The sequence below is a fragment of the Leuciscus leuciscus genome, assembly GCF_965113295.1.
Source record: "Leuciscus leuciscus genome assembly, chromosome: 22".
NCBI lineage: Eukaryota > Metazoa > Chordata > Actinopteri > Cypriniformes > Leuciscidae > Leuciscus > Leuciscus leuciscus.
Window position 1 is genome coordinate 6,493,497 of NC_138746.1, and position 24,443 is coordinate 6,517,939.

The window sequence follows — 24,443 nt, forward strand, 5'->3', positions numbered from 1 at the left end:
GGAGGCCAGGGAGTGAGAGGGGGACAGAGAGGACGACCCGGCCCGACTCGGCAAAAAGAGCCACGGACACAGGCTAGGGTGCGGGGGGAGGAAAAGGGGATAGGAAGACCTGTGGAAAAAAGAGAGGAAGACAAGGAAAGGACAAGAGTAAAAACAGCACCGTGTCCAAGGGTCCTCCACAGCACCTTCCCACTGAGCTGAGCAGCAGCATGCTGACAGATTTATCAAAACCAGTGAAACCAGTGGAAGATGTTGGGAGGAGCACTGACATGTCCTGACTTTCAAGGTGGGAGACATTCAGTCATTAACTGAGGAAATTAGTGTTAATAGGAGACAGGCATAAAGTCTAGGAGGATGAAAGCACAGGAAAAGCACAGAAAAGCAATGGGCAATTCACATGTACTACTTTTTATAATAATAACTCTTAATTTAAACTCAAATTTAGCAGTTTACATCATAGGTCAGTTTTTGCATTAATCATGCACAAATATGTTTTAAATATACTGCAAATAAATTATTAAAATATATAAATTGCAAATGTATTTATATAAAGGACTGACAAATAAACAGTTCTGGAGTAAGATTATATGTTTAAACAATTCTATCATGAATAATTAACATATACAGTGGCATCCAAAAGACTGTTTAGCATTTTTGTATATTTAATACATTATAAAATAGAAATTAAATGATTAACATACAATTGAATATATATTTATGTGTGTGTGTGCGTGTGTGTGTGTGTGTGTGTGTGTGTGTGTGCGTGCGTGCGTGCGTATAAAATCTGATGCTCAATTCAGAATGATTTGAGAAAGATTCACAGAGCATCTTGTGATTCAAAGGGAGCAAGGACATCTGATTGATCATGACTGAAAAATAGTGCAGAAACGTACATTTTTCCCCATTATTTGTCATAACGTTTTTGTGTTTTAAATTTGTCAAAATCCTAAGATGTTTATTTCCAGGTTTGTTCATTTTAGATTTTTAATTGCTTATTTTCACAAACTTTTAGACCCCACTGTATACACATATTTTCTAGCAGTGAGCAGTAGCCATTCTAATTTCTTACACCCAGCATGCTTCTGCTTGTGTCTTTGAAAAAACCTCCAAAACAAATACAATCGATAAAGCCGGGCTCTATGGAGGCTTGTTTCTGCCACAGAATAAAAAATAAAAAAGGTAATTGTGACTTTTTATCTCACAATTCTGACTTTTGTGACACACAATTGCAAGTTATAAAGTCAGAATTGTGAGATATAAACTCGCAATTCTGCTTATAAAAGTCAGAATTACGAGATTTAAACTGCGAATTGCGAAAACAACTCAGACTCGGACGAAATTGCGCGTTATAAAGTCAGAATTGTGATTCAGACTTGCAATTCTAACTTTATAACGCACAATTGCGTCTGAGTCCGAGTCTGAGCCCGGCTAAATACTGCATAATAACTGATAATGACTAATTAAATAGTCACCGTTATTTACTAATGAACAGTAGCTAATCCTTAAAAGTTTGGCAGATTCATGCTGGTTTAGAAATATCGTCCATCCCTTTATTTTAAGAAAGTGGACTCATGTTATTGTCCTTCAAAGTCACAATAACATATTCTGCAAACAAACTACGATCAAGAAAGCATTTATAATCTTACCCGATTTCCTTTTAATCCCGGTGGTCCTACTAAACCCTGAATGAAAGGGGGAGAGACATTAATGATGGTCTATTTTTCATTTGAATGCACTTATATGTGGTTTGGAAAAGTTACAATATTTAAAATGTTAAATTGTGCTCTGGTACAGCACTTACTGGGATGCCTTGAGGCCCAATTGGTCCTGCTACTCCCATATCGCCCTTTTCCCCCTGTACAGTAAAAAAATGCATAGACATTATATTGAACTGTATTACACTGGACTTTATACCTTATAAAAACAGTGAATGTTTTTGATAGGTTGGACAAGGGGATGTTGAATTAGCAGAGCAAACTGTTGCATTACTATCTTGCGTGTGCATTAAGCGTGTAATAATTCGCATGTAATAATAATGCAATTAATTGTGATGTACATTCAAAAATATTTAATTTGGTCAGTTGTCATGAGGATGGGAGCACTAACCATTTCTCCTTTTGGTCCTGCAGGCCCAGACACTCCCGCTGGTCCTATCAGACCCTTCGAACAAAGAAAGTGACATGCGTGAGCTTCAACAGAGGGGATGGTGTTCGGTGACGAGGTCAGAAAGGGAGAGAAACTAGTCAGTGTTGAGCACCAATAGATCAACAAACTTTTCAGAGTTGAATAAAAGCAATTTTAAACTCTTTATGCATGTTTGAAAACAGTCATCTGAGGTCCAAACTCGAAAAAACTCCAAAGTTTGTTGATCTAAAGGGAAATAAACAGACACACAAGTAAATATAACAGCGAATCCATCTTCCATTTTCCTCTCATGACTTGGAGAGGATTCAAGAGAAGGGCTGTTAGACATCTTGCTTTTTCGGGAGACTTGCTTCTCAGCCATTTGTACAGACGTATGCCATACTGTAATCATTGTTCATGCAGCCGCATCCCATCATGCTCTCTCCTGGTATGACATTACAAGGTCAAAGCTTGTCTTGGAATGAAATAAAGCTCTGAAGCTTGAAGGGAATTAAGCCTTCGAAAGGTCAACAGAGGTCAGGCATGTTCGAGTATATATATATATATATATATATATAAAGGTAAAGAGGGCTGCGACGGCATGAAATGCAAAGGGATTATTCACTGGTAGAGCACTAAGTACGTACTTTTCAAAGAAAGAGAAAGTGCGTTTCAGAGTGAGAGAGCGAGCGAGATGTTTATAAGTGTTTGGTCATGCTCCCCTTCACTCACTCGCGTGTTGACAGGTTGAGAAATAAACTGAGCGCGGTACCTCTGGAAACAGCAAGAGGCAACAGCCAAACAGGCTTAGGGACAAAGTCAAATCAAAGTCATACTCATGCCGATGCAACCTCAATAGAGATCTAAACAAGGCCTTGACCATTAGACAACACAAGAAAAGACACAAACGCAGAAGACAAGCAAGCAACAGCTCAAGCAGAGGCAGACAGACAGAAGGAGTGAAGCAGGCAGTCTGCGGAGGGGGAAAAGAGAGAGGGAAGGATGGAAATAGAGGGGTGGATGATGGGAACGGGTCTTGCGCCACTCACCACTGGACCAGGCCTGCCGTCTAAACCATGAGCCCCCTGGACAGTGTGTAAAGAGTTACAGAGCGAGAGGAGAGATGGAGGTGGTGGAGAGGGAGGGAGAGGAGAAGTGTGGGGGGAGGAGAGGGTGGGTGAGTGAAGCAGTGACTTGTGTGCCACATAAAAACAACACTAGTTTTGATGGAGGGGTGACATGTTGAAGATGACATGTAAGAGACGGGCAGTAACTCCTTTCAATGTGACTTTAGCTTCTTATAGAGTGACTGCTAGTGAACACGACTTAAACCGGTCCTTAATACAGCATGCTGTTTTCAATCATTCCTTTCAGCTCTATGAAAGGTGATAAAATAACAACAGGTGGGTTTTAAATTCCAGAAGAGATGCTAAAACTAAAAATAATACTTGTAAATAGTTGTTCGATTCCAAAACCTAGTAAGCTGCACTGCCGTCTACTACCTTCTAAGGTGGCATGTTAAAGTGAAGCGCAACCTCATAAGTGACTGAACTGGAACACTATACATAGGCGGCAACACAAATAGCGCTCCAATCTCTGCATAGGAGAGTTGACCTGAAGCTAAAGGCTTGTTCACACTGAGAACAATAACTATAAAGATATCTATAACGATAGCAGACGACGGTATAGTTCTGTTTATTCTAAGCGGCGCGCTGCAGGTTTGTCGTCTGCCGCTTTAAGGCAGAGCTCTAGCTCTTTAAAGCAGGATGGATTCTGATTGGCTGTCAATGTTTATCAGCTGGAAAAATATTGTTCTGAAATAGATTTCAACGATATCTTTGCTCTGTGCCGTTAAAGTTGTTGTATGGACTCTGCTATTCTTTTATATTTAGGACGATCTTAGAACTATATTTTTATAAGTTATTTTAATTTTATTAAGTTATTTTGATGATAGCATTTTGCTATGCTAACAAAAAAATCTAAGGTTACTGGTGCAGCCAAGTGTTTGTGGCAGGAGTGTACCTATGATGCCTTAAAACAGTGGTCGGGAACCTATGGCTCGCGAGCCACATCTGGCTCTTTGGCAAAAATCATGTGGCTCGCGAGGTCTCTCACCCTTTACCAACAAACCATCGATGAAACAATTAAAACACATCAACAGAGATCGGCTCTCTGCAGAAAAAGCAGCCAATTACAATTCCCTTGTTGTAGTACAGCCTACTTAAGTTAATTAAAAGTTTATGATAATAATAATATTCAAGTTGTACCGGCAAAAGTGCGTGTTCAGTGCTGTTCGCGAGTGTTCTGTGGTAACCTACAGCTCCTGCACTGGATTCAAGCTGGCGAAAACCATTCTAGAACAGCAGCGAAAATGTAAAAGTAGGCTTTATAAACTTTAATATATCCTTTTATTGAAACGGGGGCTTTGCTGTGCAAAGAGACATTTGCGCAGAGACCCTTTATGTCCTATAAATGTGTCGTATTTTTTGATAATCCGCGCAGATTTCAGTTGACGATTCTGTTTAAAGTTATTAATAACAAAACATGAATGAATGAGAAAGAAAATAACAGGATGTGCTTTATATTGAAAATAAATATTAAAAGCGTGATAAGTCGCGAAAGAGAACTGAATTCTACTGACAGGACGCTGTGCGCGCGCTCCGAGCGCAACACGGACAAGTAGCCTTTGTCTTCGGTTGCGCGCCTAAGCGGCCAAATAAACAGAAATATTTCAAAATGGCAAGTCGAGTATTCACGTAAACACAGCAGATGTACTCTGTGCATTCACTCTCTCTCTCTCACACACGCACACATAAGAGGATTTATGCTCATCACTTGGTAACTCAACCTCACAGTGAAAGCCCTGCACAATTAATTCCATATTGCAACAAATTTATTGTTTGCTGAATATTTGTTTGTTTTTAGTTGTCTATGGACCTAATAATTACTACTGTTGAATTTTTTATTGAAAAAAGCACGTCTTTAATTTATATATATAATATATATATATAAATTTTTTTCTACTGTGGCTCTTTTGGAAAAATGCATTATCCAAAAATGAAAAAATGGCTCTTTGGTCAAAAAAGGTTCCCGACCCCTGCCTTAAAATGATGTCTACTGTAGGTAGGCAGCTCACTAGGTTATGGAACAGAGGAGCACACTGGGTAATATTAGCCCTTCCACAACACAAAAAGCTTTGGTTCATTGTTTTTTCTTATTCCTAAGCAGAATTCTTTTTTTTTATATAATCTGTAAACAATTTTCATTTTACGTAAAATTTACTTGCATAAGGCTCTAATTTCTCATTTTCTTAACACATTGGTAACATTTTTTGCTTTTCTTAAGAATCAACATTTGTGAGGTTTATGCTAAGATAAAATTAGGTAAATTAGTTTATTTTATTTTTTACTGAGGAAAAAGAAGAAAAGAAAAAACTCATTAAAACAGTTTTTTTTTTTTTTTTGCAGTGCATTCTAAAGATTTTCTAGACATTTTCAACACTTTCTCTTATTTGTTTAAAAGGAGTTACTGTGCCATTGATGATGTGACTAGAACAAGTTTATCAATGACTTTGACACCACAGATATACACCAGAAGTCAGGAAAAGACCCCTGAAATTCACAGTAACATAACCTATAGCATGCTATTTAACGAACAGAGAGGAAACATTTTATAAACAACCACAGAGTATTTTGAATGTCAGACAGTTACAGTAATATGAAACCATCAGGAACTCGTTGGTAATCTATTACAATGTGTATAAAACAATGTGACAAGATGATTACATGATGGCACTTGTATATATGATTGCCAAATGTTGAGATCCACTGATTCATGCAATGTGACACTTAGCCATGAACCATGACGTCTAGTTACAGAGACACATGACATATCAGCACAAAGATATTTGCATTAACGGGTCTAAAGCACAAACCTTACACAAAACATGCTTTTCCACTAATGCTGCACTCAGGAAAGACAAAAATATATTGGTTCAGATTGACAAGATTGTATGAATATTATCAAATTAATTACTCACTGGTATCACTGATATGACGTACTCATCATTTATTCATCATAAGGATTGATTTGATGAATCGGACAGCTATTTTATCTTACACTGTTATTGCAATGCATGCAAAGCATTAAACACTAGATTATAAGAATCAGAAATGTACTTACAGGGAGTCCAAGATGGCCCCTGTCTCCTTTATCTCCTTTCTGTCCAGGTGATCCCTTCTCTCCTCTCAAGCCTATTCCTGGCTCTCCCTGACCCAGAAAGAACGTTAAAGATTGAATGTCTTGTTTAACATATGGCAAGGCACATAACTATTCGATTTAAAGGGATAGTTCACCCAAAAATTCTGTCATCATTTACTCACCCTCAAGTTGCTAAAAATCTGTATGACTTTCTTTCACAAAATAAGATATTTTGAAGAATATGGGCAACCAAAAATTGGGCCCCATTGACTTCCATAGTATTTTTTTTTCATACTATGGAAGTCAATGGGGCCCCTCAACTGTTTGGTTACCTATATTCTTCAAAATATCTTCTTTTGTGTTCAGAAGAAAGAAACTCATACAGGGTTAAAACAACTTGAGGGTGAGTAAATGATGGCAGAATTTTTATTTTTGGGTGAACTATTCCTTGAAGTTAGTTAAACTGGAATATAAAGTGACTTGGGCTGGGATACTTACCTTTGGTCCTGACAAACCTGGAGTTCCCTGATAAGCACAAAAAATAAATATGATATAACTCAAACATTTTGAGCTGTTAAAAATTAGTTCCTCTTTATAAATGCACCATCAAATGGGAAAAAAAAATGCACTGATGCTCCTTAGGCCCACATATCCATCTGTAATATGTCTGCTGTTATCATAAGCTTTTATGGAGTACACAATGCCCTCACCATTGGCCCAACTGGCCCTGCAGGTCCTGGAGGCCCAGCAGGCCCATAGACCTAAAACAACACAGATAGGAAAGTCACCATTAAGATATTTAATTCTAAATATTTTCTAACTTTGAAAACCCATAGGCTAAGCTAATATCTATTGAAACCCCATTAAAACCCCCAAAATGTGCAAATCAACTGCTAAACAATGTGGAACATACCAGCTCTGCTTTATCTCCTTTCTCTCCAAGTTCACCTTTCTGACCCTGAAGACGTTATGAAAAAGCAAAAGGAGAAGGAATACTCAACTTTACCATTCATTCAACAGAATTAAAATTGGCATGATGAAATACACTGCACCCCAAAGTCATGTGATGTCTTTTCAACAATGACGTTTGATTGAGGGGCACCATTGCATACCATTGGGCCTGGCAATCCAATATGGCCAGGGGGCCCTGAAACCCCCTTTTCTCCAGTAGGGCCATCTAAACCCTACAGAATGAGGAAAGAATGTGAAATAGCAATTAAAATGAACAGAAAAGTCAAGTTGGGGGGGACATCCTTAAAAACAAAGTCCACAACCAAGAGACCTTTGAACTCATAACATCCAACAGATAGGACTAATTGTTAGTAAATTGTAGGCTTTTAAGGATGCAATGCTGCCCACTCACCACAAACTATTTCAAAATTCAAAAGCACTCAGGATGATCCCACTTGCTCAAAGAAACAAAACCAAATTTACATGCAAATCGTTTTCTGATTAAGGTCTATTTTCTGGTTAAGCCTTTAATTTGAAAAAGATGTTGACATGCTCCACAATTATTGGAATATTCTGCAATTCAGAATATTCCAAACACACAAATACAAATACATTGTCTTCTGGAAATATCGAAGATGCTGTCGTTTTACTGAGTTGCCTATTTTTTTTATTTATTAATTGAAATTTCTAGAAAAACAAATATTGGCTTAATTTGGTAATGGCAATCTGTTTAATGAGTGTACATGATGTTTACATCATTTGAATATTATGATACGTTGCGTAATATCAGAATATTGTTTCATGCAGGGGTTAAAGGGCACAAGACCCTTGTGATTATTCAACAGCTCAGGTGTAGTCAGACAGACTACTTGTGTTGTGATGGGAAAGCTGGTGCAGTCACTCACAGGTGATCCCGAGGGGCCCATGTCTCCCTTGTCTCCTTTTGGGCCAGGGAAGCCCATGACTCCTCCTTCTCCCCTTGGTCCCTCTAGTCCAGGAGGGCCGATGGGTCCCTGTTCTCCTGGCTTTCCTCTTGGACCCTAAGAAGTAAACAGGTGCAATCACTCAGCATTAGAAAGGATCAAGAGCTGAGTAAATACATCCACCAAAGGACTACTCACAGATTAGTGGCTTAAAATATGTTTCATTTATTGTAAATGTTAATTATTATTTACCTTTTCCCCATCAAGACCAGGAGGACCTGGAAGTCCAACGTCACCCTGAAAAAAAAAAAAGGGATGTATAATGCAAAAGAACAGGGTGGAGTACAGTGATATGTCGCTTCTTAAAATACTTCCTCAAATCTAACCAGAATTTAGTATGAAATTCTCCCAATGTTATAAATCAAGGATTAAAGAGTTAAGAATGAGAGAAGTTGATCAGCTACCTTCAAACCGGGGGTCCCAGGAAGCCCTGGAGGCCCAGGTAGACCAGGAGCGCCCTAAAATGACAAAAATAGATGCTTGTTCTCTGTTTATCTGTTTATACACCGTCCAGCCACAAAAAAAGTCGCTGTTTGGATTTAAATGGGCAAATGCTTAAGAGTCTATGACTGGATCATTATTGCAGTGATTATTATGTTTCTAGCATCTTATATGTTTGGCAACAGTTCTTCTAACCCTAATTGATGGAGTGTGTAGCTTTTCATTTCTTAAAACAACCATGTAGGAAGACGTTTCATGACCATATTCCAGGATGACAATGACAAGATTTATCAGGCTCGAATTATAAGGAATGGTTGTGAGGAGCATGAAGAATTATTTTCACACATGAATTGGCTCCTCTGAGTCCAGATCTTGAATTCATTGAAAGTCTTTGGGATGTGCTGGAGGAGACTTTACAGAGTGCTGGACTCTTGCATTCTCAATACAAGATCTTGAGCAAAAATTGATGCACCTCTTGATGGAAAAAAACAAACATCAAAACATTTATTTCCATCAAGAGGCGCATCGATTTTTTATAATTATCCAATCATAGACTCTTAAGCATTTGCTTATTTAAATCCAAACTGCGATTTTTGTTGTTGTTGGCCGGATACTCAAACAAAATGTTATCCAGTTTCCTAACAACACAACAAATACAGAAAAGGCCATTGATGCTTACCACTGAATGCACATTGCGAATATCCTGAAAAACACAATTAAATTAGTGCCTTCATTCATTACAAATTAATCTATTGAAACTTTTACAACAAGGCAGAGAACGGAATATGCAAATTTACCAAAATATAAATAAAGTAACATTTGTATGCATAAAAAATAAAGACATACATTTTCATTGTTGTTGATTAAAGTTTTTCCTGGCTCTCCGGTCGGACCTGGTGGTCCCTGTTGAGTGATGGGAGTACAATCAATCAATTCATATATAACATTACTTCTGATATCAACCACACGATAAACAAACCACGTGACCTGTTTGCATCATTCTCTGTGCCAGTGACAAACCTTACACTGTGCACATGTAAGCCTCTACTCACCCTTGGTCCAGATGGGCCTTCCTGGCCAGTTTCACCCTGCAAGGTAAAATGCATTAATTTGTGCTATTGCTCTCCAAAGACGTATTTAAAATGTAACAATGATACTAAGTCATCTAGAGTTGCAATGAGCAAGCACTCATCTTGGGTAATAAAAATGTCAATTGCTCACCTTTATGCCTTGATCACCTTTCTCACCCTGTGAAAAGACATGCAATAATGAACCTGAAATTCACTTCTTACTAAACCGTAAGCAGATTTTGGTAGACTGGGCATGTCATGCCACACAAAGAAAGCAATTTAGCAGCAGATATAAGGTTACTTGGAGCTAAATGGTGGAGAATGCGGGCTATCTACCTTGGGTCCAGCTTGTCCTGGGGTACCTGGTTCTCCTTTAATACCAGTTCCTGCAGCATTAGACTCGCCTTTTTCTCCCTGGCAATAAATACAAATTTAGGAGTTAACCATGACTTGACTGATTCAAAGATTCAAGGCGCAGCTCTATTTAATGAAGGCATATAAAACATTCTAGTGTGAGCATCTTGTTCCCATTTGCTTTTGAAGCATTACAGTTAGCGTATTTAATTCACAACAGATGTGGTACTTAAACACAGGGAGCGAGGATAAAGGTGTGGTCACATTAGATTAAATTATTTCAGACACCACAACAAATATGGGCCACAGGATATGAGGCCACTTTTGTAGGGCTTCTGTTTAGAAGAAACACTCATTTATTAATTTATCACAACTTTTAAAAATGTTAAAACAAACTGTCTTCTTCCATATGTTGCAACACCGTAAACCATGCAGATGTAATGATTGTTTGTATTTGCATGTGCATAGAAAATAAATGGAACACAAAGTCTAGTTTGACCACAAATAATAATTCCAGGTGTACAAACACCATTGAGTGCAGACATTCAGCTCACCACTTCACACATGTCTTTCAGACATGCATGTATAATTAAAGTCAAATCAATGCAATTCACCCCCCCAAAAAAACATACAAAAATAAAATGCTGCTATTTTTATTCAGCCTCTTTTTATTCCAAACCCACATGGCTTCTTTTTTTCTGTGGAACAAAAAAGGTGATTTTTTGAGAAATAACATTAAAGGCCTCCCCTCCAGATTAAAACGTTTTCGGTATTTGAAATAAAGCTGAAATAAAATAAAATAAAATTATTAATGACAAATTTAAACTTTAAAGTAGTAAAACTTAAAAGAAAATACTTTAACACTAAATAGAAACATATAATAAAATGGCACACAACAAAATTAAAATGAAAAAAATATTAATAAATACCATCACAGTACATAAATAATACTAAAATAACACTTACATTTTTGGAAAAAGGTGCATAAGTTGTATGGTCACTTTTATGATGCTTTATTTTGTCATTTTGAATCCTGACAATATCATTAAGCTCAAAATAATGGCCAAAAAGCTTTGAAAATTAATCATTGTGTTCCATGGAAAAAAAAACCCCCACAGTCATTCAGGTTTGAAACTGCAAAAGCTTGAGTAAAATTCACCCTCAATATTGTCAGAACAGGCACTTATGCAAGACATAGCCACAGCGTGCATTCAGGTGTACCTTGTAGCCCCGTTTTCCAGGGATACCAGAAACACCTGCCTGACCCTTCATAGTGACAGAAACATTTCTTTAAGAATTTCATATCCTCAGCAAATGTGTTAAAGATACAGCCACACCAAACCAGGCCTTTACCTTTCGTCCAGGGACGCCTGGGAAACCAGGCTCACCCTGAAGGGTTCAAGATTTCAACATTAGAAAAAAATAGAAAGAGAGAAAAGGAAAACAGTGAAAAAAGACCTAAACACATCCTCAAATGCTGACCTTTGAAAATAAACAAAGGAATCAACATCATATATTTTGCCTGAAAAAGTCATTCTTAATTTCAACCGAAGATTATTTTCTGTAATTATTTAGCCAAACACTGTTTACATCTATCGTAAACCCCCAATGGTCTATCTCTATCAGATGTCATAATCTCTATTGAAGCAATTAGAAAGCACATGCTGGAATCAATATTTAGATTGGTATGTCGAAGTTTGTGCTCTCCAGGCACGCAAATAGCTGATCACTAGCAGTTCCGCAATGAGCAACCCCCCTACAATTGGTTTATTATTAATAGTAAAGAGCACATGACAGCTATTTAATTCATGTCTGTTATCTCAGACTAATGAGCAGACATGAAGGCAGTGATTTACAGACACAGCTGTGGCTGCATGAGGACACTCAACCCAATGGGGTCGAGGGTGACTGGGGGATCTTACTGCTTGTGGCACCATCCGTCTTTCTCCTGCCATCTCCCTCCTCAAGTCTCAGACGCCACTTTACAGTGTCAGAAGGTGAGACGGTTATATGTGACGTGCCGAATAAATAAGGGATAATGTACATCCAGCCGGTTGTTATCTCAGAATAAACCCCAGACAGGGTGATGAAGACCCCGACGTGAAGCGGTCTTGCATCAGCCTGAAGGGGGTTTATTCTGAGACGACAACCGGCTGGATGTACATTATCCCGCTTATTCCACGGCTACTTGCCACATAAGTAAATAATTAGACACGAAATATTGATCCGAGTTGAAATATTTGATTAGGTGTTTAAACGCAAAGCTTCTGCAGAGAGAGCAGTTTGTTAGCGCGGCAAGTTCAAACTAGACGGACATTTAAGAGATACGGTACACAGTCATATTACTTATTATTACACAGCATTTCGCCATATAAATAATTATGGAGATAAGAGATATTGATTTCAGATTAAACTGCTTTAAAATAGTTCCTGTTTGTATCTTATAATCCAACAGTGTACAAAACAATATGGCAGTAGCTGTGTTTGTATGAAACAAGAGAGCGAGTCCACGATACTGGATGGTGTAATTAAATACCTGTACACAAAATATTGATTTGACTGAGTTTTAATATTTTATTTGCTCACCAAATGCAAAACTTCCACGAAGAAAAAACGTTCCTAGCAAGCATATAGCGCTACTGACTTCAGTAACCCGGATGAGCCTGCGTTATCGGTTTTCAGCGGTTGTTATCTGGGAATAACATACCGCTGGATGGCACGATTGACCAATCAGAATCAAGTATTCCACAGAGCCGTGTAATAATGAGCTATTAATCGCCTTTTGGTGTGAAAGCGGTTTTACATAAAATCATAACAGATTGAGCTCTCAAAGGAGCATTTTAGCGATGGAATGCTTCTGGAAGAGCATGCAAGGTTCTGGGAAAAAAGGATAGTTCTTTATAAAAGGCTGGGGATCATGGGTAAAAGGCAATGTGGTTAGATATAGGCTGCAGTAGAAGTGAACTACCTTCACTCCTTGTTTCCCAGGCATTCCAGGCATCCCTAGCTCACCCTGAAAAATCATCAACAATTACTCATCATTTCAATACTTAAGCAGTCGCACATTCACAAGCCAAAACCAAAGATTGCACTCATAACACATGCAAAACACCACTGAAAGACTTTTGTTCAGCAGATTGTTAGACATGATGACAAACCGGAATTGCCCAGCACATCTGTATTGCAAGTTGTGCTCTACGTGCTGGCAGTGTTGGGACTTGTAACGTGTCAAATAGACACATTAATTAAGTAATGTTTTGGTCAATTGTCAACAGTGTAGTGAGTCTAGCGATACATGAAGCACAGCTCACACAGAAGTCACTTTCAAACCAAGCAGCTTTCTGTTGGTCAAAGCGTGTGACCAAATCTGTGTTGGGAAATCTTTCGCCCTCAAGCAAAATACCTGATAGTGCAGATTTCCATTGCAATGACTATTTCAACAGTGAACAAGAGTAAATGTGACTTTACTTGTTAAATTGAGATTTATGTTCGCAAAATGCTGTTTCAGTGGAATTCAGCATTTCCAATAATAAATATACATTTCCAATGCATTTCTAACGTAAAAGATGACTTTAAGCCAAGAACTTCCACTGGAGGAAAGAGATATTCAGTCAGCTGACAGTGAGGAAAAGTAAGTCAAAATTAACACCATACTTTCTTTAATAATTAAAGCAACATAGAAATGTGTTGCATTTAAAAGCAGAGTTTTCCCAACACAGTAAACCAGCAATATTTCACTGGTCAACCAGCTAGACAAAGCACATCTAATCTGCACGGCTTTGACCAGTATGGAAACTAAGCTGGATTCTTTAGTAGGTTTATCAAACACACAAACAAACAGGTAGATTAGTCAGTCCTCAATCATTACATTACATGGTAATGCCACAAGGGAAGCATTTTACAACATGTCCAGAAAGCCTCTACAGAAAACAACGCATGACATTCGAAGACTGGCGGCCAGACAACAGGCAGTCGAGGGCAGAGGTCAAAGATGGCATGAAGACTCCAGTGAGTCTGAGCAGAGGGCAGATGGCAGAGCCTAGCTTGGCATAACCCGCTTTGACAGGTGCAGTGGTCAGACCTTGGAGAGGGTTGCAGGTTATCAAGAGAGACAGACGCCACGTGTGCATTTTGAGAGGGTATTAATGATCCAAGGCACTCTGGTGTGCTTTTGGGCTTGAGACAAGACTGCTTGTCATACTCAGCTGCTTTCATAAACACCGTCCAATGAGGGACCAGAAAGGTGCGGTTGGGTTTGGACAAGGCAGAGAGTCGTATGAGAGTTTATGCGTGTTCCCAGTAGATGAAAGAGTCCGACTGCATGTACCCATCCCGTTTAGGGAATGGAACGATGTAGTGATGTAATTAATGAAAGAGAAACTTCTTGGACCCATGCTGAAAACAGGAAGTCGCTTTGATCTTCTTCATTTCCAATCAACTCACACCATTCCATTAGGCCCTGCTGCCCATCGTCATGTCTCATTCTACCCCGTCTGCTTCTATTTTAGAGTGAAGAGCACTTGGTGGGGCAGAGGCTAGTGTGTGGACTGACACAGGCTGCAAGTGATTTATGGGAGTGCTAATCTTCAGGCTAAAAATGATGAGGACGGAGCCTTTGGAGTTGAGGGGCACTCTGGGAAGGTGAAGAGAACAGTCATCAGCACTGAGAAGAAGTGGCTGCCTTCTTTGCTGACAATCTTGATTCCTTCAGGACAGTTCATAATAAGTAATGACTTGCTTTGGCTCCTATGAAATACGAGAGCTTGGTATACGTTCTTGGCCCGAGGTATAAAGGGAAGACGGGTGAAAGGAATTTCCAAAATAAGCCTAATAATTTCCATTTATATACATGAATCATGAACTGCTCAAGTTCATTGAGACACAAAGGATGCTTGTTTGAAGAGAAAAGCAACTATTAAAAATTCAGTTCTGACTTTTAAAGACACAGTGTGTGATTTTTGAGGCACTAGCAGCATCAAGCGTAATTGCAATCTGTTTGATTGAACATTCGGATTGGGTGTGGCCAGACTCACACCAGCCAATGGCCTGAGTTTGGGACAGGACTGTCTGTTTTGCCGAACAATTCTTTTTTTAATGTTCTTGTTTTATGTTGGATTTATGTTTAAAGCAATAAAAAAGTGCTCAGTACAACTTCAATTATGTAGTGCCTAAAAACCCTGTAAAATCACTGTAATGCATGGCTTCTTCTGACTTATTGCTTTAATAGCCCTTGGGCTCTCCATTTTAGCAATCTCGGTCTGGAGGGGAGTGTGTAACTGAGAAGTTTTGAGAGCCAATGTCAAAGAGAAAGAAACAAAGCGGCTCTCATTTAATCTTGGAGGTCCACTTCACTGGGCGGTTCTTTAAATTCATGTCACGCCATCATCTCTCATTCCTACTTGACATAAGAGTGTAATGGCAGAGGGACAACACGCATTACGTGGGTGTACATCTGTCTTTTACTCTGTGTGTGTGTGTGTGTGTGTGTGTGTGTGTGTGCACGTTTGATTGTTTCTGTAAATGTGTGTTACATTTCTTCCAGTTGGAGGGAAATGCAGACGGTCTTTAGCAGCCTCACTTAATACAGATGAGGCTCACCCACTGTTGGCTGCAGGAGTAAAAGGAGTAAATTTAGCGTTTGCTTATCTCCTTTTTATCTCATAAATGTTCACTGGCTTTCACGACACAAAACCTAGTACTGCCTATTAATGAGAAAGACAGATGTTTTTGATGGAAGACAGCAGTTTCCCCAACAAAAAGGAGCTGTGTCGGTACCATAGTAAAGTGATGGTACACATTGTTAATATAATAATACTAGTTCAAAGTTTGAACACACTGGTTTTAATCTGTTTCTCATTATTATGCAAAAATGCTTGAAATGAGTTATCTAGACAAACATAAATTGTGCCAATATAAGAATTTCTTTATGAAACTAACTTTTTAATTTAAAAGACATTTTACTGTCATCATCATGTTGCACATGTGAACTACTGCGATACAGTTTGCAAAGTATCCCAGGATGCACCTCATGAAGTCAGTTGTGAGAATGAACATAGTGAGTAAAGCTGGAATCTAGACAAAGATTAAGTTCAAAGAAATTGTTTTGTTTATAAAATTTTGTCACTAATATAATTATTTTATTTTAAATTGTATAATAGGTTTGTCCAAAACTTTGATTATTACCATAGTACTACATTTATGTACACTAAACATAGTTAAGTTCAAAAGTTCTTAAATTTCAAAATATTTCTATTTCAAATAAATTATGTTCTTTTGAACTTTTTGCTCATTAAAGAATCTCAGGAAAAAATTTTCCCCCAAAAATATATCATGCTAATAAATGTTTTTTTTTTTGTGCACCAAATCAGCATATCAGAACGATTTCTGAAGGATCATGTGACACTGAAGACTAGAGTAATGATGCTGAAAATTCAGCTTTAACATCACAGGATATTAAAATAGAAATCAGTTACTTTAAATTGTAGTAATATTTCACAATATTACTGCTTTTACTGTATTATAAATGCTTCTTTAAACATTTTGAATGATAGTCTATCATGTTATTTACATTTCAAGGTATTTCAAAGAATATCATGGGACTATTAGAACCACTATATCCAATAAAACATGCAAGTACCACTTTCTGGTTCGTTTTTGATTCTGCCTTAATTTGTTACATACAGTGTTGTATTAAGGATGCACCGTGTCAAAGGATATTCATAGCAACTACATGTAAATCCCTAAATGATATATTCAAACAAGCAATAGCCCGGACCCAAGCCTGCAACCTCAATCATATCCCAAACTCACGCAAAAAAAAACTCTTTCTGCATTCAATTAGAGGCGCTGATCAAGTTGTATATGTATATAAATGTATAAAAAATACTAAATATAGCACTGCTGCAGATGTGCTTATTCATCTGTCAGATCCCCAGATGGCACATCTGCTGAGTCTGATGATGAAGAGATTATTATACTTAAACAGACCGCTCCAATACAGAAACACAAAGCACTGTCATGACAACAGACCTAACAATTGAAGAGTATGGCAGCATGTGTTTGGCAGGGACAACGGCAGGTAGCAAAAAATAAGTGTGCTAAGTCCATCAAGCTGTGTGTAACAGGGGACTCTCCACAAACAGCAGGGTTAGAAGCCCGTAAATCAGATGCACAGGTGATCAGATGAAGGAAAGAGGGAATGTCTTGAAGCTAGCGGCCTGTTTTTCTCTTAGCGTGCAATCCCTCTGGTCTCCCAGCATGACTCCGGTACTGAGTCATATGTCTTTGTGCACATCCTGGTTTCAGTTGCAAAGAATATGTCCTGCCCTCAGCCCTTGCGAGTCCTCACTTTAGTAACATAAGCTGGTGTCTACAAGTGGTGCACACGTCAATGAAGGTGGATGAGTTATAAGAATGCACATTTAGAAGAGACCCGAAAATGAATGAACGAACAGAGCAGAATTTAAGACGTTCACTAAAAACTTCCTGTCCACTTCAGTTCTCAATCTCAAGTCTCTTATATCGTTTTGCAGTTTATATCCAAGAAGTTTGAGAACGTTGCTGATCATGCAATGCCATGCAAATATCATGATATTTAGATTTTTGCTTCATACACACACCAAAAGTTAAATGCACCACAAACTACATTTCTCAGGCTCAGAATACCTTCTCCCCCTTCTCTCCTGTTTGACCATCCATCCCATGTTCGCCCTACACAAATGCACAGATGGGAACATATTCAGCAGATCAAAACAAACTGTACACCACAAATACACACAAACTGCTGGAGGCCATATGCAGACATGGGATTGTGTAATCCCAAACAAAACCATGAGATGAGAAAGTGTTTTCTTCTGGCACAATCCAAATAAAGAAGCCAGAAACAATAAATCAATAATGATGATGATCTAAAGTAAGCCTCTGATTCCTGTGAGCATCAGGACGTTTGACTATAGGGCTCTAGGGTGGTCCTGAGACAGACGTCGGGGGGAGGAGAGGATGTGCAGAGGAAATGAAAATTCCATCAAACTCAGGCTTGTAAAGGAGTTCGGTGGAACAGAGAGTTCACATAAGATGTCTGGCCTATGGACTCAAGCTTCAGCTTGCTCTCTCATCTGAACACAGGGTTTATTATACAAACCAATGAAATTGTTTAGAGAGCACTGTTTTTTTTCTTGTATAGTATTTTCTAAAGGAAACAGGAAGTTTGGGACGGGACATACAGTATATATATATATATATATATATATATATATAACCCAATTAGGTAGGCTTTATCTACGTCACAAACCACGAAAAGCTATTTGCTAGTCAGAAGCATAAGGGATTTTGTGTTGTGGTGCTCGGTCCGATCCACTTTCAACAGCGTTTCTCAGAAATCACTTACTCCACCTTTAAGAAGCTTAGCTTTGAATTTTTGAGTTCTAAAAGTTACAAGAAGCTGAGAATGTAGGCATGTTTCCAATTTTTTTTCTAAATGTCAACAAAAAACTATTGCGAAATGACGGCGTTTCCATTAACCGATGTTATGCGACTAAAACTTCATTTTTTCCTCTCAGTTCACTTTGGAAGTTAAATCATTCCAAAAATGTACAGTAAAAGTTACAAGAAGCTGAGAATGTGATGTTTAATTCTACTTGTTGCAAAAATCCAATAATTGCTGTCAACTATTATTTAATGTCCTTTAAAATATTAAGGGTAACACTTTACAATAAGGTTCATTATTTAACATTAGTTAATGAATTACCTAACACAATGAGCAGAACATTTGTTACAGTCTTTATTCATCTTTGTTAATGTTAGTTAATAAAAATTCAGCTGTTCATTGTTTGTTCATGTTAGCTCACAGTGCACTAAATAATGTTAACAAATGCAACCTTTGATTTTAATAAGGTATTAGTAAATGTTGAAATTAATATCAACTAAGATTAATAAATGCTGAAGAAGTATTGTTCATTCTTAGTTCATGTTAACTAAGATAGTTAACTAACGTTAACTAATGAACCTTATTGTAAAGTGTCACCATAATCCATAATCTAGGATAGGCCTACTCCTCGCCAATGAAATGCACATCAACAATAAGGAAATGAAAACTAATCATCAGCTTGTCTATAATTGGTGAGTTCACTAGCTATCATTGAAATATATATATATATAAAAAAGTAATAACTCAGGGCAAGGAAAGCGGTGGGTGAAATGAAACCAAAAGTTTCGAAACAGCTGTAAAATGTTCTTTGCATTCAGAATAGGTCCAGATAAATTTCAGCCTAATAGTGATACTTCACGGAATGGCCTAATTTATACGTATTTTGTGAACGTACTGTTCACACAGTATCTTGTATTTTATTTGGATCTATTTAAACAGAGGCATTTTGTATTTTTATGTTAAACACAATCTCATGTATCTTACGCAGATGAGTTCAGTGAGGCTGTCTGTCACTGCTGGCTTTAGAGGACAACATTCAGCATTAAGCAGTTAGACAGTCTGGATAGCTGTATCCTGTAGGGACTATTTGTGTATCAGCAGGTGTAAACTTTACATGCGTCCCACTTCTCTTTACAGGCCAGAACCTCCCCAGTGAGAAACCGTGTAATCACTCCAGCAGATGCATGTCTTCGGTAGGAGCAAATGCCTCAGTTATACAAACATAAATCTTTAGATGTTTAGATCTACTCTATATACTCTATACTGCTCCTTCAAGATGCATTAGCCGGGGGTGTCAAACTCAGTTCACGGAGGGCAAGTTTAGCTTCAACCTTAATTGAATGCACCTGATCCAACTCCCTGCCCATTCATGCAGCCGAGCATGGGTAAGAGCAGAGAGTAGCGACTGTATTTGTATTAACTAACATAAACAAAGATTAATACATGTTGTAAAAATATTGCTCACTGCAAGGTCAAGTTAACTGATGTAATTAACAAATGTTAACAAATGAGACCTTATTGTAAAGTTTTACCACTTTAATAAACCATAAAGATGACATGATAATCAAAACTGAATGCAAATATAAGATTTGTATACACAGGACAACAACAACAACAACAACAACAACAAAATATGTGTCACCACATGCAATTGCAAGTTGGTCTGCCATTGGTTAAACAAACAGTTAGCCCCTCCCCCAAACCCATGCTATTGGTTGAGTCAGTGTTGCCATGTTGGGCTGGTCGAGCTCAAAACAAACAGATCAATGTTTTCACAGCACCATAAAGACACAGTGTTTACACTTTATGGAGTTGATCAACCTACAAATAGGTTACTTACCGCTGAAAGTATTTTAACATGTCAAAATTATATCACTTTTAAACTTCCAAACATTATTAAAAAAATAGCAAGCAGAACCAAATGTGTTTCTTACCTTCAGTCCTTCGTCTCCTTTAATTCCCTAAAGAGAAACAAAGCAAATAAAGTGATCAATATGCTATGAAATGCAAAACTTTTCTTCAGCCCAAAACAACTAATTTGCAACTAATTTACATCTATAACAGCAACAGGACAACAGTTTCAGTCCATGACATCATTTATCTAAACAACCAGTTCAGTCTCCTGTTTAGCGGAGGAATTATTTGAACAAACATTTCTGTGCTATTCAATGCTGTATGGTTTGGCTTTGCTGAGTAAACTACTAAACAACCATGAAGGCGACAGACCGTAATTTTTCAGAAATAAAGTCTCGTGGGAGGAAGACAAAGTCTGCTGTTGATTAATGGCGTTGGTAATGTGCCGGATAACATGTTTCCTCTGATTTGAACCTTTTAATTGTAAAGCCATTGACTTGGCCCTTTGCCTCTCTCACAGATGAATGTAAAGACGTCTCTTTTCTGAATAGAAACGAGAGGCCTGACAGGAGACAACCTCAGCACACAGGGGAGAATGAGTTTTGACCTGCCTTCATAAATCTTTGGTTTTGTGAGTTTTTAAGAGCGCAACACTTGCCAGTATCCAGAAGGTGGTGCAGTTGTGCAAACTAACTGCTTCTCTGCTGTAGCACAGAACATTTCACCTGAGCTAAGTTTAAAAAAAGTCAACATAAATGTGACAAACACAAAGCTACTTCAGTCTAACTCTAGAATAGAGGAATTTTCCATAAGCTCATTGTGTGACATGCTTACTATCAATCTAGCTTTAGATATTGACTGGGTGCGTGTGTTGGACATGAACTATGTGGCTGATGGAAGAAAGCTCAAGTTCACTAAGGTAGATTTGGATGGGAATCGATATGCAGGTTGTTCCAGAGTTCCCACGGGTAAAAGCGAAACACAAATCCAAGATTGCGAACTATATAGGTTGTTTCAAAGCAAAGCAAATTCAATTTCACATGGAAAAAATTATATGTGGTTTTTGTGCCAACGTGTATCCCTCACAAAGTGTCAATCAATGCACTTGTAACTTCACATAGGCTAAGCTGTTTGACCCACTGTTCTGTGCTATTCTGGAAACAAGTGTGGAAAGATTGATTGTGTGCAGGAAAGTATTCAAGAAAGAAAAAAAGACCAAAAGATAGTTTTCTCTAGAATATATGGTTACATCCTCAGCAAGTGCGCATTAAATTAATCAAAAGTGACAGTACGGACATTTGTAATGTTACAAAATACTTCTATTTCAAATAAATTCTTATCTAAGAATCCTGAAAAAATGTGTCACGGTTTCAAATGAAATATTAAGAAAACTCTTTTTAGCATTGCTGATAATAATAAATGTTTCTAAAGGACCATGTGACACTGAAGACTGGAGTAATGGCTACTGAAAATTCAACTTTGCCATCACAGGAATAAATTACATTTTAAAATATATTAAAATAGAAAACAGCTATTCTAAATTGTAAATATATTTCACCTTATTACTGTTTTTACTATATTTTTGTTCAAATAAATCCAGTCTTTGTAAGCATAGGAGGCATTACACTAAGCCCCATCTACTATCTTAATTCAATCTTTCATTACCTCAGGGATAATGCACTCAATGACTTTAGAGTTAAGCACACTGCTGAAGGGGAAGACAGTAAAACCCCAAACAGATGCTGTTATCAGCCGGTACTTTGTCTAAATCCTCTAGTGCTCCAGTGGTATTTAAACTCAACCAATAAAGGTGCCGTCCCACTGGCTTAATCAAAACTATATGTTTTGGGTATCTGATGTCACACCTAATGACACTTTTAGATGAAATCCCACTCTCTTCTGTTGGAGGCCTGATTAAGTAAAGTATGTCATTTGAATACGCCTTTTTCTGCACCCAAACTTCAAGACATTGATTGACAAAACAACAGGAATCAGACTCAAAGGGGGCTGTCAATCTGATGTATGGGATTATGTAATGGGTTGACCCAGAAGTGATGGGTGACCTGTGGAGCAGGTTAATTATTTAAGCTGCTTAAACCAGTCAAAGGTTACAGATTCCTACCTTGGGGCCTTCAGGTCCACTTGGACCTCCTTCACCACGATCACCCTGAGAGATAAGGGGAAAAATCAGTTAGAGAAAAAAGCAAATGGTAGAGTTTGACCAGATGAATTGTGTTCTTTCTAATCCACTAATATTTTATCCGTGGTCTAGCATGACGTGCCAAGCTTCTTTCTCCAAGTTTAAATTTTTTCATCTAGCATCGAGATTAATAAGCATAACATATTAAGGGCTCTGCCCTGCAACTTAGAGGTTTTCAATCACTCTGCCGAATGATTAATTGATACGTCATTCTGCTTTATTCCTGAAGGTTCCTCGGAGAAGGAGGATCCGTTTTGTTTAAGCAATCAGCGGCAGTGCCAAATTTCTAGTTCTAAGATGTGGGATTTAAAAAATGGCTTTTCGGATAACACAAACAATAAAAGTCTACTCATGAACTTTGATGGACACACTCACCTTATGTCCAGGTACACCGGGTTCACCCTATAAAAATAATCAAAATATAAACAATCAAATATCCATCCAAGACCTATTTGCTCTGTGGCTTTTATCGAGAATTTGTTTAAAAGGGGCTATAAGCAGAGTGGTATTCGTTTATTGGGAACTTCATGTCCAAAGGAGTAAGCCTCCAGTTACAGCTCTTATATAGACCGCCGGCAGACAATCTTTATAGAGAGCTGAAGTACGCTCCTATTAGGGACTAGTGCTTCTAAATGGAGCACAATTAATATTCCCCAGTTTAAACTCAGTGGCAATTAACGCATCAGGGGAAATACATACTTATCCAACAGCAACACGGTTAATCAATTATGGCGTATCCACCCCTTCTGTACTGGCAAAGACAGAGCGGACCCACCCTGTAGGCTGCTGAACTGTGTGTGAACTTCATGTGAGCCTGTTTATGACTCGCCTGTGGAAAATACTATCATTGCAGTGCAGCTGGACAGCTGTGTGGTTTTCAAGCTTACCTTCAGCCCCGGTAGCATCTAAAATCAAAGAAAAAGAAACAACATTTCAGTTTGAAGCAATATAGATTTCTGATGTCGAGTATCCGTGCTAGGAAGGTAAGGATGACAATGCATGTATTCGAATACTCACCCTTGGGTCTTTTCCAGGTTTTCCAGGTTCTCCGGGTTTACCCTATGCCAAAAAAGAGTAGGTAGATAGTTAAAACACACACACACACTTTTTTATACTGTAAAAACTGTATATTCTGTCCCCTAAACCTACCAATCTCAGAAAACATTCTGTAAAACATCATATAGTATGATTTATAAGCTGGTTTCCTCTACACACACGACACAAAGGGGTTTATTTTTCAACAACAAAAAAAAAAGAAAGAAAAGAAGCTGACTGTACATTATCCAGGAAATAAATAAATAAATAAATAAATAAAGTGAGATTTACCGGGGGCCCACTAGCACCATTTAGACCAGGAGTCCCCGAAGGCCCTGGGGGGCCAGGAGGTCCCGGTGGTCCTTGTGCTCCAGGCTCGCCCTGCTGAGAGACAGGAAGTTAGCATCTGAGATAAAGAAATCATTTGGATATAAAGTACAATTCATAACATCAGTGGCATGATCCACTCCGATTCAAATCCATTAATTCACAATAATGAGATATGAAATCAAAGAATGAGCAAATGTGTTGATGGAATATTTACTCAAAATCTTTTATAAAATGTGATTTCGATTTTCTTTTTTAAAATATTTACAATAATTAAATGATGAAACAATGGATTTGAAGCTGAGAGGAGCCCAAATTTGAAGGTTGAGTTGAAAGTCAAGTGTCAGGATGAGATGATTGATGTTATTCTAGGTTTTAAGAGTACCATGTTTGGAAAATAGTTGGGGGGAAATTTTGGGAAAAAAGTTAGGTACATAAAAAAAAAATTCACTTAATGCTTTTAAGAACCTCTTTAGTGG

The 24,443-nt window shown here is 38.0% G+C and overlaps 1 protein-coding gene across 18 annotated transcripts in view; it reads right to left on the reverse strand.

Moving 5' to 3' along the window:
• Positions 1-24,443, reverse strand: part of col13a1 (collagen, type XIII, alpha 1) — a 108,255-nt gene that overhangs the window by 13,180 nt on the left and 70,632 nt on the right. For 13 of the 18 annotated variants that reach the window (XM_082153354.1, XM_082153357.1, XM_082153346.1 and 10 more), the window contains 23 exons: positions 23,929-24,021; positions 23,620-23,661; positions 23,490-23,507; positions 22,978-23,004; positions 22,525-22,569; positions 20,483-20,509; positions 10,106-10,183; positions 9,921-9,947; positions 9,752-9,787; positions 9,546-9,602; positions 9,379-9,402; positions 8,663-8,716; positions 8,451-8,495; positions 8,181-8,315; positions 7,437-7,508; positions 7,238-7,282; positions 7,035-7,085; positions 6,823-6,849; positions 6,307-6,393; positions 3,174-3,209; positions 2,107-2,160; positions 1,802-1,855; positions 1,647-1,682 (listed from right to left, as the gene is read on the reverse strand). In XM_082153354.1, the coding sequence (XP_082009480.1) occupies positions 1,647-1,682; positions 1,802-1,855; positions 2,107-2,160; positions 3,174-3,209; positions 6,307-6,393; positions 6,823-6,849; positions 7,035-7,085; positions 7,238-7,282; positions 7,437-7,508; positions 8,181-8,315; positions 8,451-8,495; positions 8,663-8,716; positions 9,379-9,402; positions 9,546-9,602; positions 9,752-9,787; positions 9,921-9,947; positions 10,106-10,183; positions 20,483-20,509; positions 22,525-22,569; positions 22,978-23,004; positions 23,490-23,507; positions 23,620-23,661; positions 23,929-24,021 (1,170 nt within the window). The remainder of the gene's footprint in view (positions 1-1,646; positions 1,683-1,801; positions 1,856-2,106; positions 2,161-3,173; positions 3,210-6,306; positions 6,394-6,822; positions 6,850-7,034; positions 7,086-7,237; positions 7,283-7,436; positions 7,509-8,180; positions 8,316-8,450; positions 8,496-8,662; positions 8,717-9,378; positions 9,403-9,545; positions 9,603-9,751; positions 9,788-9,920; positions 9,948-10,105; positions 10,184-20,482; positions 20,510-22,524; positions 22,570-22,977; positions 23,005-23,489; positions 23,508-23,619; positions 23,662-23,928; positions 24,022-24,443) is intronic. The other 5 variants (XM_082153352.1, XM_082153351.1, XM_082153356.1 and 2 more) reach the window with 3 other exon arrangements.